The 16,563-nt window shown below is 34.7% G+C and overlaps 1 protein-coding gene across 4 annotated transcripts in view; it reads right to left on the reverse strand.

The window, feature by feature from the left end:
• LOC106881659 (cAMP-dependent protein kinase regulatory subunit) overlaps window positions 1–16,563 on the reverse strand; it is a 457,628-nt gene that overhangs the window by 298,784 nt on the left and 142,281 nt on the right. The window contains exon 1 of one of the 4 annotated variants that reach the window (XM_014932126.3): window positions 14,130–14,725. The exons of 2 other annotated variants lie outside the window; for them this stretch is intronic. In XM_014932126.3, coding sequence (XP_014787612.1) covers window positions 14,130–14,132 — 3 coding nt within the window. In that variant the 5' untranslated portion in view covers window positions 14,133–14,725. Of the gene's footprint in view, window positions 1–1,473; window positions 2,237–14,129; window positions 14,726–16,563 lie in introns of those variants that run through there. One more of the 4 variants, XM_014932125.3, reaches the window with a different exon arrangement.

A 16,563-nucleotide genomic window follows, 5' to 3' on the forward strand; every position in this document is an offset into this window, starting at 1 on the left:
GAAGGTAGAAAGTAGGCATACTCACTACACCATTCATCTAGTTACAGCATCAACTTCTGTGTATTTTTAGTTAGTCATAGATTTCAAAACCAACATAGAAAGATCAATAATATCCCATACATATAAATTCTTTAGTTCAAGCTCCCTTGCCAGCTATCATTATCACACAAATGTAGTGTATGCATGTGGTTGTTTGCATGTGTAAAGGTATCTATTGTATGTTTTTTTTAATGCATGTGCATTCTATGAGTGTTTTTGTGAGTGTGTAACTGCCTGGTGTACATATGAGTAAGTCCATGTGTATCCTTGTATGTTGCATAAATGTGTGTGAGTACTGTACAAATGTGTACATGCATGATTACACACACACACACACACACACATTTAGCTTGTGTTGTTAAATAAGCTGAATGAACACTTTAACCCATGTGACTCTGGATTGAATTTCCATTTGAAACTTTAGGATTGTCCGAAAGAAACATGTACAGCAAGAGGTGTCAATATAGCAAGATAGGTGATAACATCATATATACAGAAGGGCACATGTCAACATCATATATACAGCATGGTGCATGTCAACATAGTATATGCAGTAAACTACATGTTAACATAGTATATATACAGTAATGTACATGTTAACATAGGCTATACACTTAGGTAAATGTCTGTCAATTGACAGCAACATACATGTCAACAAAGTATATAGAGTAGGGTGCATGTCATTGTATATATTTTTTAAAAAGAAGGGTAATAGTAGGGCACAGATTAATTTAGTACATACATCACAGCAGATGCCAAGATAGTACGTACAGTTGGGCACATGTACAACAGGATACATACCAACGGTGTGCAGCAGGGTACATATCAACATAGTATCTACAACAGGGCACATCTCAACATAGTATATTTAATAGAGTAAATATCAACTCAGTATATAAAGGAAGGTACATGTCATAATAGCATTAAAAAAAGCAGGGTACATATCAACATAGTATATACGGCAGAGTACATGTCGGCATAGTATATATAGTAGGATACACCTCAAGAGAATATTTTTATATAGTAGGGCACATGTCAATATACATAATAGGATGCAAGTCAACATACTATATATAATAGAGTAGATATCAACATAGAATCTACAACAGAAGACATATCAAAATAGAATAAGCAAAGAGCTTACATTCAATTCAGCAAAATCATTTAATTTTGATAGAAGCTGAGTCCCTATCGAACTTATGAAGTACATACACAAGTGTTACCAGACTTCAGTCTGTTTCTTATATGTAGTATCTTTAATTTACTTTTATCTTCTCACTCTAACAAAACATTCACTGTAATACTAATAACAACACGGTTGGAAGAAAGACGAGGAACGAACAGATGATGATAGCAGCTGAGAGAAATGCAGTATCCAACATCAATATTGCTAAAACGTACGCAAGGCAAACAACGAAGTGAGAGGAATATTACCTGATATGCTACCTCTTGCATCTTCCAGTAGACATTGCAAAATTATAAGAAAGACAGGTTGGAAGGTAAGTGAGTTTAAAGTTGAGATGTAGTTATAGTTGTGGTAGGAAAACAACGTCTGCTATAATTGGGAAAATCTCAATCATATACTCATGGTACTGAAGAGTTCCTATAATTACTGATTACGACTAACAAATGCAGACTTGCTAAAGTCTGAAAACAGTAGTATCAGTTTGAATGAGAATGATGAAGAGTGCTGTAGAGAGTAAGGAGGAGAGATGAGGAGTGGATGAATAGAGAAGGGAAAGGAGAGGAAGAATAAAGAAGGAAAAGGAGGGGAAAAATAGAGAAGAAAAAAAGAAGGAATGAATAGAGAAGAAAAAGAAGAGGAAGAATAGAGAAGAGGAAGAATAGCGAAGAGCAAAGAAAAACAGAAGAGAAAAGAGGAAGGAGAAAATAAAACAAAGTGTGGATTCTGGCGGGAATCAATATCACGCGTCTTTACACACATCTCTTAGTAACTCTCTTACGTCCTTCACTGACTAATTTATTACAAAGCTTATATTTCTATCTTTCCCACTTAACAGCTCCACAGAGTCCATTCCGAATGGTGATGGAGGGAGGAGAAGATACATAAGTGGAGTCAAATATCTTATCAAACTAGCATGTCATTCACAAGATTCAAATGCTACCTTAATCAGAGAAACAGGATGAGGAAGTGGCCAGAGGCACATGTGTAGTTAGTGATCTCATGTTGAAGCATGCTATATATGTACTACCTCTCTCTACAGTGTGTGTGAGCAGGTGTCACAACTTTAATGGCTGTAATTTTTTTTAATAGATGCAGATACTAAAATGGTATGACCAATTAAATTAAGTTATAGTACCAACTATACTGCTCAGATATTTAGATATCACCCCCTACCCCACCACACACAGAATAAACATATTGACATCATAGCAACAATATGGCTGAGAGAAGTAGCAGAGGGGAGGCTTCTGCATACTAACTACACATACCATAAAATCTAAGATATGTAATACAATGAGTTGAAAAACTTCAATTAACCGAGATTTTTCCAAGCAATTAATAGACAAAAATCCCACCAAGGGGTATTTAAAATCTAAAAAGAAGTAAGGGAGACAACTTCCACAAAATCAATTTATCAAAATTTTTGGACAATATAGACAAAGCAGATTAGAATAGATCTGATCTTTAAGCCAAATGGTGAAAGCAACAGACATGTTTTTCAACCTCGTCAACAAAGCATATTTTTACTCAGTTGGCAAGACTAAGAGTAATCAATATCAACATATATATATATATATATATATATATATATATATATATATATATATATATATATATTATATATATATATATGTGTGTGTGTGTGTGTGTAGTGATGTGATGCTGAACATCAACAATATGGTTAGGGAAAATACCTCAGAGGAGTGTTCTGTAGACTAAATACAAACACAACAAAATCTGCTGAAGTTTTTCAACTCACAATACTATATTATCTGAGACTGTGCATCACCATTTGTATTCATAATTAATATTACAGAACACTCCCTTGAGGTATTTTCCTTAAGTCATATTGTTCATATTCAAAACCAGTGTTACTTCATTCTCTCTTTTTTTCTTCACACACACACACACACACACACACACACACACACACACACACACACACACACACACACGTACATTCAACATAATTTAACATCTACTTTTCCAGGTTTGTGTACATTAGATAAATTTATTGGGGCAGAATTTCTCTAGTTAGATGTACTTCCTGTTCCCAACCAGTCACCTATTTCCAAGCAAGGTAGTATTTCTCCATGGCCAGACTTATTTTCCACAGAAAACTAGAAATATAGAATAACATCAGACAATGAATGTTTAAATATAAATACATAGCTATTTACATATCAATAGATCAAGCTTATTTATACTTAAATACTTGTCTGAAAATCTTCTGTTTTTGCTTACTTTCTGTTTGCATGTATATATATATATATATATATATATATATATATATATATTGTATATCAAACCCAAGTTGTCATATTTAATTTGTTTATCTACATAACTGCCTTTATATCTGCTCACCTGAATTCCTTTTATAACTATTCTTTACCCCAAGGAATTTGTCCCTTGTAAAGACATCGGAGTCTAAATTTGAATCATTTGAATGTTTACAGTTTTCTATACCAAGAATCTCTGGATCTCATCTGTCCATTCTACAAATCCACTCACAATGATTTTGTCAGCCTGGGACTAAAATAGAAGACACTTGTTTAAGGTGATGCACAGTGACACTGAATTTGAGACTACGTAGTTGGGAAGCAAGCTTCTTAACCAGAAAGCCACACTTTTTTATATATATAAATACTATTGGAACTTACACACAAGGTACAGGAAACTTATATGTATACCATTCTGCTTAAATAATGGAACTGCAGGTATAATATCCCTGCATATTTCACATCTGTTTTCATTCCTCCACTTCACTCTCTATTTCATATCTTCTCTAGAATAACTATTGCTTAACCATTTTCTCGCACCGTCTCCGATGAATGGATATATAAAATATCCCAGAAATAGTTGTAAGACCTTCTCTTTGTAAATGTTCTGAAATCTTTCACAGCCTTGGATTTTTATTTCATTCTGTTAATTTATATGTGTGTGTGTGTGTGTGTGTGTGTGTGTGTGTGTGTGTGTGTGTGTGTGTGTGTGTGTGTCTTACCAAGTGATTAGAATGTTTTGCTGAGGAGGCCAGTAAGACTGAAACATGTCCGTTACTTTCATCGTTTCTTTTAAAGACAAGATTCACTCCTGTCTATATTGTCTCTATCGTCCAAAAATTCAGATAATCTGATTTCAGAGTTATCTCCCTTCCTTGCTGTTTTTAAATTTGAGGGAGTTATTACCTACTAATAGCTTAGATAATCTCATCCCCCTGTCTCATGTGAGACCCAACCATAATCATTGCAGAATTTTAATGCTCAATTGTACACATCTCCCCTACACATGCAACAAATTACACTCAGCTTTCTTTTAAATTCTGGCAGAATCTATACCTTAACTCTTTCTTTTATTCGTTTAATTGTTTCAGTCATTTGACTGCGGCCATGCTGGAGCACTGCCTTTAGTCAAATAAATCAACCCCAGGACTCATTCATTGTAAGTCTAGTTCTTATTCTATCGGTCTCTTTTGCCGAACCACTAAGTTATGGGGATATAAACACACCAACATTGGTTGTTAAGTAGGTGGGGGGGGGGGGAACACAGACACACAAACATTACACACACACATATATATATATACGAAAAGCTTCTATCAGTTTCCATCTACCAAATCCACTCACAAGGTTTTGGTTAGTCCGAGGCTACAGTAGAAGACACTTGCCCAAGGTACCATGCAGTGGGATTGAACCCAGAACCATGTGGTTGGTAAACAAGCTATTTACCACACTCCTGCACCTATGTTCATCATTTTTGTTTTGGATTTTTTTTTTTTCCTTCATATAAAGGATTCTAACTCTTATAATCCTCCTCATTCAATATAAACATTTTCACTACAACTGAGCAGAAGCTACCATCGTCTGCTTTGCGACAGCTTTTTATTGTTCATATTTTATTTGTTTCAGTCACTGGACTGCAGCCTATTAAGTCTTTTTATTTGTCTTTTTTTATCTGGTACTTATTCTATCAGTCTCTTTTGCTGAACTGCTAAGCTGTGGGGATATAAATAAACCAACAAGTTATTATTATGTACTGGTGTCATGCAAATTGGCACCCGTTCCAGTGACATGTGAAAGCACCCCGGTGTCATGCAAATGGCACCTGTGCTGGTGGCACGTAAAAGCACCCATTACACTGTTGGAGTGGTTGGCGTTAGGAAGGGCATCCAGCCATAGAAAACCATGCCAAATCAGACTGGAGTTTGGTGCAGCCTTCCAGCGTGCCAGCCCAGTCAAACCGTCTTAACCATGCCAACAGACATTAAATGACGATGATGATGATTATTATTATTGCAGTGGCAAGCTAGCAAAATAGTGAGCATGCTGAGGAAAATGCTTAGCAGCATTTCGTCCATCTTTACATTCTGAGTTCAGACTCTGCTGAGATCAACTTTGCCTTTCATCTTTTTGGGGTTGATAAATTAGGAACCAGTGAAAAACTGCGGTCAATGAAATAGACTAGTCTCCCCTCCTGAAATTTCAGGACTTGTGCCTATAGTAGAAAGGATCATTATTGTTATTTTTATTATTAAGAAAGTGTGCTGGCAGAATCATTAGCATACTGGGAAAAATACTCAGCAGCATTTTGTCCATGTTTATGTTCTGAGCTCAAATTCCACCAAGGTCCACTTTGCCTTTCATCCTTTTGGGGTCAGTAAAATAAGTACCAGTTGAGCACTGTAATCGATGTAATGACTTGCCCCCTCCCCCAAAATTGCTGGTCTTGTGTCAAAATTATTATCATTATTATTATTAATTATTATTACTATCATCAAGGCAGTGGATTGGCAGAATTGTTAGATCAGTATTTCTTCTGAGTCATTATGTTCTGAGTTCATATTCCACTGAGGTCAACTTCACCTTTCATCCCTCCAAGGTCAATAAAATAAAGTACCAGTCAAGTACTGAGATTAATGGTATCAAGTAATCTTCTCCTTTTGAAAATTGCTGGCCTTGTGCCAAAATTTAAACCATTATCATTAATATTGTTACTATCATCATCATCCTCACCATCAACATCATCAAGAAGGCGGAGAATTGGCAGAATCATTAGAGCATTGGTCAAAATACCTTATATTATTTTCTCTGGCTATTTACATTGTGAGTTCAAATCTCATCATGGCTAACTTTGTCTTTTATCTTTTCAGGGTTGATAAAATGAAGAGCCAGTTCAGAACTAGGGTCAATGGTATCAACTAACACTCCCTGCTCAAAACTGCCACCCTTGTGCCAAAATTAGAAGCAATTATTATTTAGAGTAATGTAGAAGATTAGGGGCCGCAACTTACGCAGGTCATCCCAGACTGCTGAAGCAGATGTGGTTGATGTTTAGCTCCAACTTCTGCAGATTGATGCCAGTTGGGAAAAATATACAGAACAAAAATGGTTCTAGAGATACAGTTCTGGGGCCAAAGGAGTGGCAGAGGGTTCAATACTGATTTGTGTAGTTGAAATGCACAAAGGATAATACAAAAAAGAGAGGTGGTTACTGATTAACAGAAGTATAAATTGTTACACTTAAATACAGTTATCTAGAAATATTTGAGGTACAAGTGACACTCGGTACATCAGTCATTGACTGATTGGATAATGTCAGAATCTGCCAATCATTTATTTTATCTCAAAATTTGTGAAGAATAGCATTATTTATCGTAAATCTCCAAGGGGCTAATCACTAATTTATCGCTTCTCTGATAACAACAGTAACAAGGTAAATGTTTTTATTCCTAAAACACTGTTTCTACCCTTCACTAATATGCATCACTGAAGGAAATGAGAGAGAGAGAGAGAGAGAGAGAGGGGGGGGGGGAGAGAGATGGTCTTTCAAACAATTTTCGTCTACCAAAATCCACTGTCAACTCAAGACTATGGCAGTAGACACCCAAGATCCTATGCAGTATGATCAAACATAGAACCATGTGGTTGTGAAACAAACTTCTCAATCACAGAGCCATATCTGCATCTATAAATTGGATAACCTTTTTTTACACATAATCTAAAATATTTCCCTGCATCTATGTAGTTCCACATAGGTTATCAATAGTATCATGAGATCCATACTTATGATGTGTGGATGGCCATCAACTGCTCAGTGCTGAAGTAAAAAATATCTTTTGGTTACATTACAAATGCATCATTACTATGAAAAATAATCCCACCTGTTTATTGCTACAGTAACTGGTATTGAACACTAGTTCTAGAAGTCTTGGAACTTATCAATTTAGTCATTTTACAAGGTTGTTCTTAGTTGCTGTCAGTGTTGTTCAGTGCCAACTCAGATCCCATCCAGCAAAGCTATAATCAAATGCATTCCAACCATGACCATCTCATTTGCCTATTATTCCTATTATTCCTAGCAGGTGGAGTAACCTTACAGAATCTCCTTTGTTGGTTTATTCTCATATGCATGGCTGTAATTAGCAAAAGGGTTCATGAATGAAACAAGAATATTCCAGTACTGAACAATACAATGGACTGTTCCAAGGACACTCCCTAAGAACTCCAAAACTGTTTTTCACTTTTCTTTGATGCAAAAAGAAAAATGGTGAAACATTAATGAGAAGATTAAGAAAGCCTGACCAAATAGATTATCTGCATGATGAAAATATAACCATTTTAATATGATTGCAAAGATTAGACAGTATGACCATCGCCAATGTACACAACATACTGGCAGCATTAACTGAGATTACCAAAGAGATGTGATAAAACTGGTACCACTGTCCAATTATATACACATACTGATAGAAATGTATTGAAATAGGAATACACACACACATTTGGGTTGGCAATGATGTGAATGTATAGCAATGTAAGTACATTGTGTGGGTGTGAGTATGTGAGCATTTATATATGAGTAATGTGTGTCTGTGTTTGAGTGTTGTGTTTTGGCCTATGAATCAGAAAATATCAAAGTATGAATACATGTCTATAAAGATGAGTGACAGAATAAGTATGAATCAATTCATGTGTGTATGTGTAAAGATGATTGTGCATATATGAATGTATATAGCAGAAAGAGAGAGAAAAATAAATGTGTATGATTGTATGTATGTGTGAATGTATGTTTAAAAATAACTGTATAATATTTCTAGTGTTCACAATATTTTAAGAAGCTTATCAGAAATCAATGTTGTTGCTTGTTAACCCCATTGGTGCAGTAGCACAGTAGTGACTGATTACTGGAAGTTAGTTTATCAGTTGGGGACATAATCTCGCAAAGACAAATCTCTGTAATCAATGTCAAAATAGATATGAAGATAATTTAACCAGCTTGCCACATAATCAATATTGAAAGACTGCAATATTAACAGTCATCATTTTTTTCCTACATAGACATCATTGCTCAGACTTATAACAAGGGCAGGAAAAGAAAAGGGTGTTATGATGCTCATTACTTTACAGACTATTTTAAATCCTAACAGGAAATTGAAAGAAGATTACAAATTCACCTTACTTAAGAACTGATAAAATGTAAGCCCTATGTCCAACTTACTTTTTTGTTGTTTTAACTAGGCAAATTGCTTTGTTCTACGATAACCTCAGCTTCACATGGTATTTATTGTACTGAATCTGAATTGTCAATACCAACACCAGTAGGATTTGAACACAAAACACTGAGACAAAAAATTGGATAGTGTGAAAGCTGGTTATCTACAATCTCTTCCATTGTTCACTACTGTTGTAATGAAACTGTGATTATATCTAATCTGATTAATTACTACCAAACTATTTTAAAAACTAAAGACATTTGAGAGGCAGTGGTGGAGATGGTGGGGCATACAGTTGGTAAAGAAAGCTTTGTTCCTTCTAGAACAAACATTCACATTTAAAGTGTTAGACTAATTTATACACAGAAATTGTTAACTCTTTTTATAGCAACCCACCTGAAACCTCTAGTGGAGGCGCATGGCTTAGGGTGTTGGACTCATGATCATAAGACTATGGCTTTAGTTCCTATACCAAGTGACACGTGTTCGTGAGCAAAACACTTCATTCATATTGCTCCAGTTCATTCAGCTGGCAAAAATAAGTAATCTTGTGATGGACCAGCATCCTGTCTTGGTGGAGAATTTGTAAACCAGGAAACCAGCCCTTATGAGTCAGTATGACACAAGAAGATAACTTTTACCTGAAACCTCTGGTGGTTGGTTCTAGGTAACAGAACTAAATATTTAAATTGAATCCAAAATTTTACACAAAGACTTTTAGATATGTTCCAATTAACCTAATAACAAAAAATAAAAATTTTACTTTACTAACCAAATTCTCAATTTTATTTTAATTAATCAAAACATGTAAGTAGTGCATTTTATGAGAAATGTGATGACAAAAAGGTTAAAGACAGCAACTACTACAATGCAATTTCTTGCATACTTCTAGGAAAAAGAAAATAAGATTGTGTGATGCCTAAGCTCTATTATTAACATTACTACAACACTCATTATCTGGCTATTTTAAAAACTAAAGACATTTGAGAGGCAGTGGTGGAGATGGTGGGGCATACAGTTGGTAAAGAAAGCTTTGTTCCTTCTAGAACAATCATTCACATTTAAAGTGTTAGACTAATTATCTAACATTTGTTAACAAACTTATCAAAGTTGTAATGGCTGATTCTGAATATCACTGATTACAAGATATCCTATTAGTGATATCACAAAAGGAACTTTACACAGTATCTTTCACATTACATGTTATTGCTTCTAACAAGTGTGGCGATAATATCTTGAACAATTGTTGTTTTGAAACTGATTAAACAGCAACCTGTATTTTCTAATAACTGGTGCAGAAGACTGTGAAAAAAAAAACCCTTCCAACTGCTGCTAAATTTTATTTGAATAAACATCCAAAGCAAAATATAACAGAAAATAATATTGTCATCATTTAATTAAACAGTAATAAGATTTCATCCCCATCACAATATTGGCATAGAAGTTTCCAAAAGAAACAATTGTAAAATATTTCTCATTGTAAACAACAGAAGCTGTCATTATTTTGATAAATGAAACCAGTTCTTTTTTCTCTTTCTACATCATTTCTTCTAGATCTCTTCACAATAGAACAGTTCATGTCATCAAAATTGACTGGAATAATACAATGGACTTTTCAACTTACATAATGAAAAAGTCGAACTGATTCCTGGAGATTTGTGTTTAGGTGCAGAGCAGAAGCTGTCACTAGGTAAAACTATCACTTCACCAACTAGACATACAACTGATGCTACACTAACCAGATATACAACTATCACTATATTAACCAGATGTGCAACTGATACTACACTAACCAGATATACAATTGTCACTACACTAGCCAGATGTACAACTTTCACTACACTAACCAGACATATAATTGATGCAACACTAACCAGAGATGCAATTGTCACGGCACTAACCAGATGTACAACTTACACTACACTAACCAGACATACAACTGATGCTGCACTAACCAGATATACAGCTATCACTACACTAATCAGACATTTAGCCATTACTAACCAACCAGATGTCCAACTGTTATTATAATAACCAGGTGTACAGCTGTCACCAAACTAACCAGATGTACAGTTGTAACTACACTAACCAGATGTTTAGTTGTTACAACACTAACCAACTGTAAAAACATCATTATACTAACCAGATATTTAACCTTTACTGTAGCCATAATTACAATTGTTAGTACATTCATTCATCATTGATATTCCTCCACTAGACATTTTATAGAAGGGTATCTGGCTTTACTAATTTCATGTTTAACATGTATACAGTCTATTTTTTTAACCATTTCCTAATGTCAATTTCAGCCCCTTTGATTATAACACATTACCATTGTATCTTGGTGCCTTACATTAGTATTTAGTTTTCAGATGAACATTAAGACTAAACTGTTTTCTATTGAAAGAGCCAGTCATTTTATCAACAGCAAACAAGAAAAAAAAAGTTATGCAAACCATTATTTCTGATGTTATTGCCTTTCTGTGGATAAAAGAAACAGTTTGAATGAGGTAGTATTATATAATACTGTTTGAGTGTTTTTGTTTATTGTTTAAGCATTAAGGAGATCACTCATATGCCTTTTCTAAGTGTTTCCATTAAATCATTAAAATGAGAATTCATAACAAAATCTGATGAAAACATGATGAACTTTTCATGTAGAAATGCCACTGCCAAGAGCAGTAATGCTGAGCTACTTGCATAAACTCCATACTAGCAAACAGCAAAAACTGGAAAGTTCTCAAGATAAACATTTCACTAAAGAGAAAATCTTTACTATAAAGAATATTTTGTTTTATTTTTTTTTTTAATTTCTTCAATAAAGAGAATGCAATCAACTATAACCTTTGATATTACAATTCACAACAAATGCAATAATATTCTTTAGTAAGTCAAATAGACCCAGTTAGGTTAAATAATGAATAACAAAAAGTAGAGATGATATATTGATGTTGCCAATATCAGGAACTGTATACAATCTATAGCTACATCAAAACTGAAAACTACAGAACTTTATCGTCTCCATATATTAAAACAAATTAGTGTTTTAATAAAACAAATTTAACCATATATGTTAAAATATTAGTGTTTCCTTTTTACTATTTTTTTAATGTCTACTAGCATAACAATTAGTTGCCCTCAACAAAGGCTGAGAACTGAAACTTTACACTTTATACTGCAGTAGTCAAGTTCTCTAGAGCAATCATTAATACTAGTTAACTGCCCCTACTTCTCGCACATTCTATTTTGCCCATATCAAAACTAAACTTTCATCCATTTCAAAACAGTAGTTCATATTTGTAAAGAAGCTTTATTATCAGTCATCAATCATAAGTGACATGGTAGCTCATACCATGCTTTCATTAATTGTTTCAAGTGCTTATGTAATGTGGTTGCATGCAGACATAGATACCATCTCAGCTCTCCCACTCTTGACTTAGAAGAACATCAAGGATGTGATAATGAGAGAGAGAGAGAGAGAGAGAGAGAGAGAGAGAGAGAGAGAGAGAGAGAGAGAGAGAGAGAAAGAGAGAGAGAGAGAGAGAGTTGCATCAGTTAAGCTGGTATTCATTTCCAGCTGAGTAAGCTGAAGCAAGGTGAAAAAAAGTGCCTTGCTCAAAGAGACAACATGGTGCCCACTCAAGGAATGAAACCCATGTCCTTATCAGTGTAACCCTAACATCCTATGCAGAGGGCAACACACCTTCACTAAACTTTCCGAAACTTTGCAATTTCCAGTGTAGTGTTTAGACATTTATTTAGTAAAAGTCAATGTTGTTAAAAAGGTGCTTGTTACCATTATTCTATTTAAAGCTGAATATTTTAAAACCAAACTTTTATATGTATTACATGAAGGAAACTTAATCTGTCAAATTTTGAAACTTCTACATGACCATAAAAAAAAATAATAATAAATAAAATGACCATCCCGAAGTACAATAATATCTGTTTCAAAACAAAATTTCACATCAGGAATCTTGCAAATAAATAGATAAATAAATGAATATATAAATATATCTGCCACATACCTGTGATAAATGTAAGACAGACATAGATAAAATAAATAAATAAAACTATATAAAGGGCATGGATACATATGAAGCAAACCCATACACACACACACAAACACATGAAACCTCATGAATGGCTATATGCTGTCAACAACACAGCTATCATGGTCAGCAGCAACAGCGGTGCTGATGATGGCAATAACAATAGCAAAGACCACGATGGTAACACCGTGGACTAACACACATACACAGAAGAATACAGAAACTGCACATTCCCCTTTTTTTTCCCCCCCTCAGGTCTTAGGACAGCAGCAGCACAATAGGGTGAGAGGTTGGGGCTGAGGTGAAGGCCACACTGCCGCTATTAGCTATGACACACACACACACAAGCATACGCACACACACACAAACAAACAAACAAGGACACAATTGCATGCGCACATAAAGATACACATCTTAGAACAGAATGGAGTGAGTGGAGCAAGAACACACAGAGAAATGAAAAGTGTCACTGAAGAGGTCACAGATGTGTGATGAAAGCTTTCCAGACAATGGACAGGCATCAAAATAATAAAATAACGGTAATAAACGAGTGAAGAAAAAAATATATATATAGTGTAGGTGTTTATTTTGGCACAAAAAAAAAAAAAATGACCATCCTGAAGTAGAATATGTTTATATATATATACATGCATATATCTGTGTCTTTGTGCCTGTGCCTGTTACACACTTCATTGATCAAAATCAGTGTTAGTTTATGTTCCCATTACCCAATGGCTCAGTAAAAGATACCAATAAAATAAGTACCAGACTTAAAAAAAAAACATAAGTACTGAGTTGATTTGTTCAACTAAAACTCTTCAAGGCAATGCTCAAACATGGCTGCAGTCCAATGACTGAAACAAGTTAGAGATAAAAGATAGTACTTTAAGGTGCCATGTCAGGTAAACTTCATGCTGTTTAATACATGATCATATATACAACTTCTGAATTGCTATTTTCTATAACTTGTAGCTGATATGAAATCTCACAGTTATAGAAAAGAACAGTTCACAAGTTGTAATTCCATTACCTTTATTGTTAAATGCATTAATAAAGAAGGTGAAATTATTTTTCCTTATGAATTAGACATAGTTCACAGAGAAATTCCATAATACACACTAAATAATGAGAAATATAGTTAGCTGAGTAGCACCAAATATAGGATTACATAAGTGTTAAGAGACCGATAAAATTCAAGCATTTATCACAAATTAAAAACATGAAAATGAAAACAATAATTATCATTGCTTTTGGTTTGTGAAAAAAAAAGGATTTTTTTTTTCTTTTTTTTTTTTACCCCTATCATTCAGTGTAGGATAAATAATGTAATTTCATATAAAATTGTTTCCAGTTTAATACATACCATACCATTTCTTTCTTGGAAACTGTGATCTTGATAAAACCTGTGTTTAGCTATTTATTCACAATGAATCTTAGTGAAGTATTTCCTTATCATAACCCCAGCAGCTAGTTAGATAAACAAAACGCATATAATGACCTGGTCAACATAGCTATTCTCACTCACTCACTATCAGAAACTAAATTTACAAAAACCAGATGAATACAAACGTAATTTTGATAAATATTCCACAACATTTTTATCTAAATTTAAATAATTTTGTGATGCAGTGTCAGGATTTAGAATCACATTTATTTGAGCATGATATAGCGCTCAAGAAATTTTTATAGATAGTTTTAATATCTTAGATTCACTGCTTTTCAGTACAAACAGAAACAAGGTGCAGCCTGAAGCAATCCACAGTAAATATATAAATAGCTACATATCATTGTAGAAAGAATAAAGTAAACTGCTTAAAAAAATTTAGAATGCCACAATATGAACAAAAAGGAGTTCACATATTTAAAGATGGTGGTACATAGGTAGAAACATATTCAGCCCTTCTTATAGGGTTTAGAATAGGAATCATAAACTAACTACCCTCTTTCTAAACAATGTGTGATGAAATATAAAGTTGTTGATAAAGTATATGAATTCCAAATATGTTAGATCAGCTTTGAGAATTTCCTCCACTAGTTTCCTTTAGCAGCTACTGTTGCTGCCCAAATGAAAATCAACGTTACATAAAACACACACACACACACTATTATGGCTATTCAAGCCAACAAGAGAGCTTCTCTGTGGCTACTTGAAAAACTATTCTTCAGTCAATTGCCCCTGGACAATTTCCCACATTGAGAAAAAATTAAGAGTAAAGCACAACTTATGAAGGAAGAAATAATTACTAATAAAACACACAAACACACACACATACAAACAATTGTACCAGGGGTTCCATTAGAAATGAAAGGAAACAGTTAAATTAAGGTACTCAATATATAAAGAAATAAAAGAAAACCATATTTTGTTTGAGTGAGTGCGAGTGAGCGAGTGAGTGTGTGTGCATATATGTGTGTGTGTGTGTGTGTGTGTGTGTGTGTGTGTGTGTGTGTGTGTGTGTTGGTGCAGGCATAACTGTGTGATTGAGGAAGCTTGCTTCCTGACTATGTAACTTCAGGTTCAGTCCCAATGTTTGACATCTTGAACAAGTGTCTTTTACTATAATCCAAACCAAACAAAACCACGTGAATAAATTTAGTAGATGGAAATGGAAAGAAGCCCATTGTGTGTGTGTGTGTGTGTGTGTGTGTGTGTGTGTGTGTGTGTGTGTGTGTGTGTGTGTGTGTGTATAGATTCTATCAAATTTTAAAAATGAAATGTATCTTAATAAACACTGACTTTATAATCATTCAATGTGATTATACATTTTTTGAGACACCGTTTGTGTGTGTATTTTACTTGTTCTAGTCATTAGACCAAGGCCATGCTGGGGCACTGCCTTGAACTTTTAGATGAATGTATCAACCATAGTACTTATTTCTTTAAAGCTTGTTACTTATTCTATCAGTCTATTTTGCAGAATCACTAAATTACACACGCGCGCGCGCGCACATATATTAAAATTAAGTATGGCTAATATAGTTTAAACACTGGTACTTAATAGTACCGCATATGTGAAAGATTGTTGCAATTGTAATTTAGCTAAGTTGCTTCAGTTTTCAAAAGCAACCAACAATATCAACACCAATAACACAAACAATTCCTTATCTGACCTTTTTCGTTACAGTCTTCTTGAACCAAATCTAGCACATTTTTATGTAACCTCTCGCTTCTCTACTTCAAGTGGTACTAATAGTATAGAAGAATCAAGATAGAATTAAAGAAAAAGTTACATGTGTGAGCACATGTTTATACATACATGTGTGTGTGTGTGTGTGTGTATGTGTGTGTGTATATATATACACACACATACAGAACCATGTCTGTATGTATGCATATATAACTATATACAGACACATATGTGAGTGTATATATGTATATATATCTATCTATCTCATCATCATCGTCATCGTCTAACGTCCGCTTTCCATGCTAGCATGGGTTGGACTATTTGACTGAGGACAGGTGAAACCGGATGGCAACACCACGCTCCAATCTAAATTTGGCAGAGTTTCTACAGCTGGATGCCCTTCCTAATGCCAACCACTCAGAGAGTATAGTAGGTGCTTTTACGTGTCACCTGCACGAAGGCCAGTCAGGCGATACTGGCGACGGCCACGCTCGAAATGGTGTCTTTTATGTGCCACCCGCACAAGCCAGTCCAGGGGCACTGGCAACGATCTCACTCGAAAATCCTACGAAGGCCAGTCAGGCGGCACTGGCAATGGCCACGCTCAAAATGGTGCATCTTATGTGCCACCCGCACAAGAGCCAGTCCAGGGGCACTGGCAACGATCTT

The sequence above is a fragment of the Octopus bimaculoides genome, chromosome 6 (assembly GCF_046866305.1).
Source record: "Octopus bimaculoides isolate indiv1 chromosome 6, ASM4686630v1, whole genome shotgun sequence".
In the NCBI taxonomy this organism is placed as follows: domain Eukaryota; kingdom Metazoa; phylum Mollusca; class Cephalopoda; order Octopoda; family Octopodidae; genus Octopus; species Octopus bimaculoides.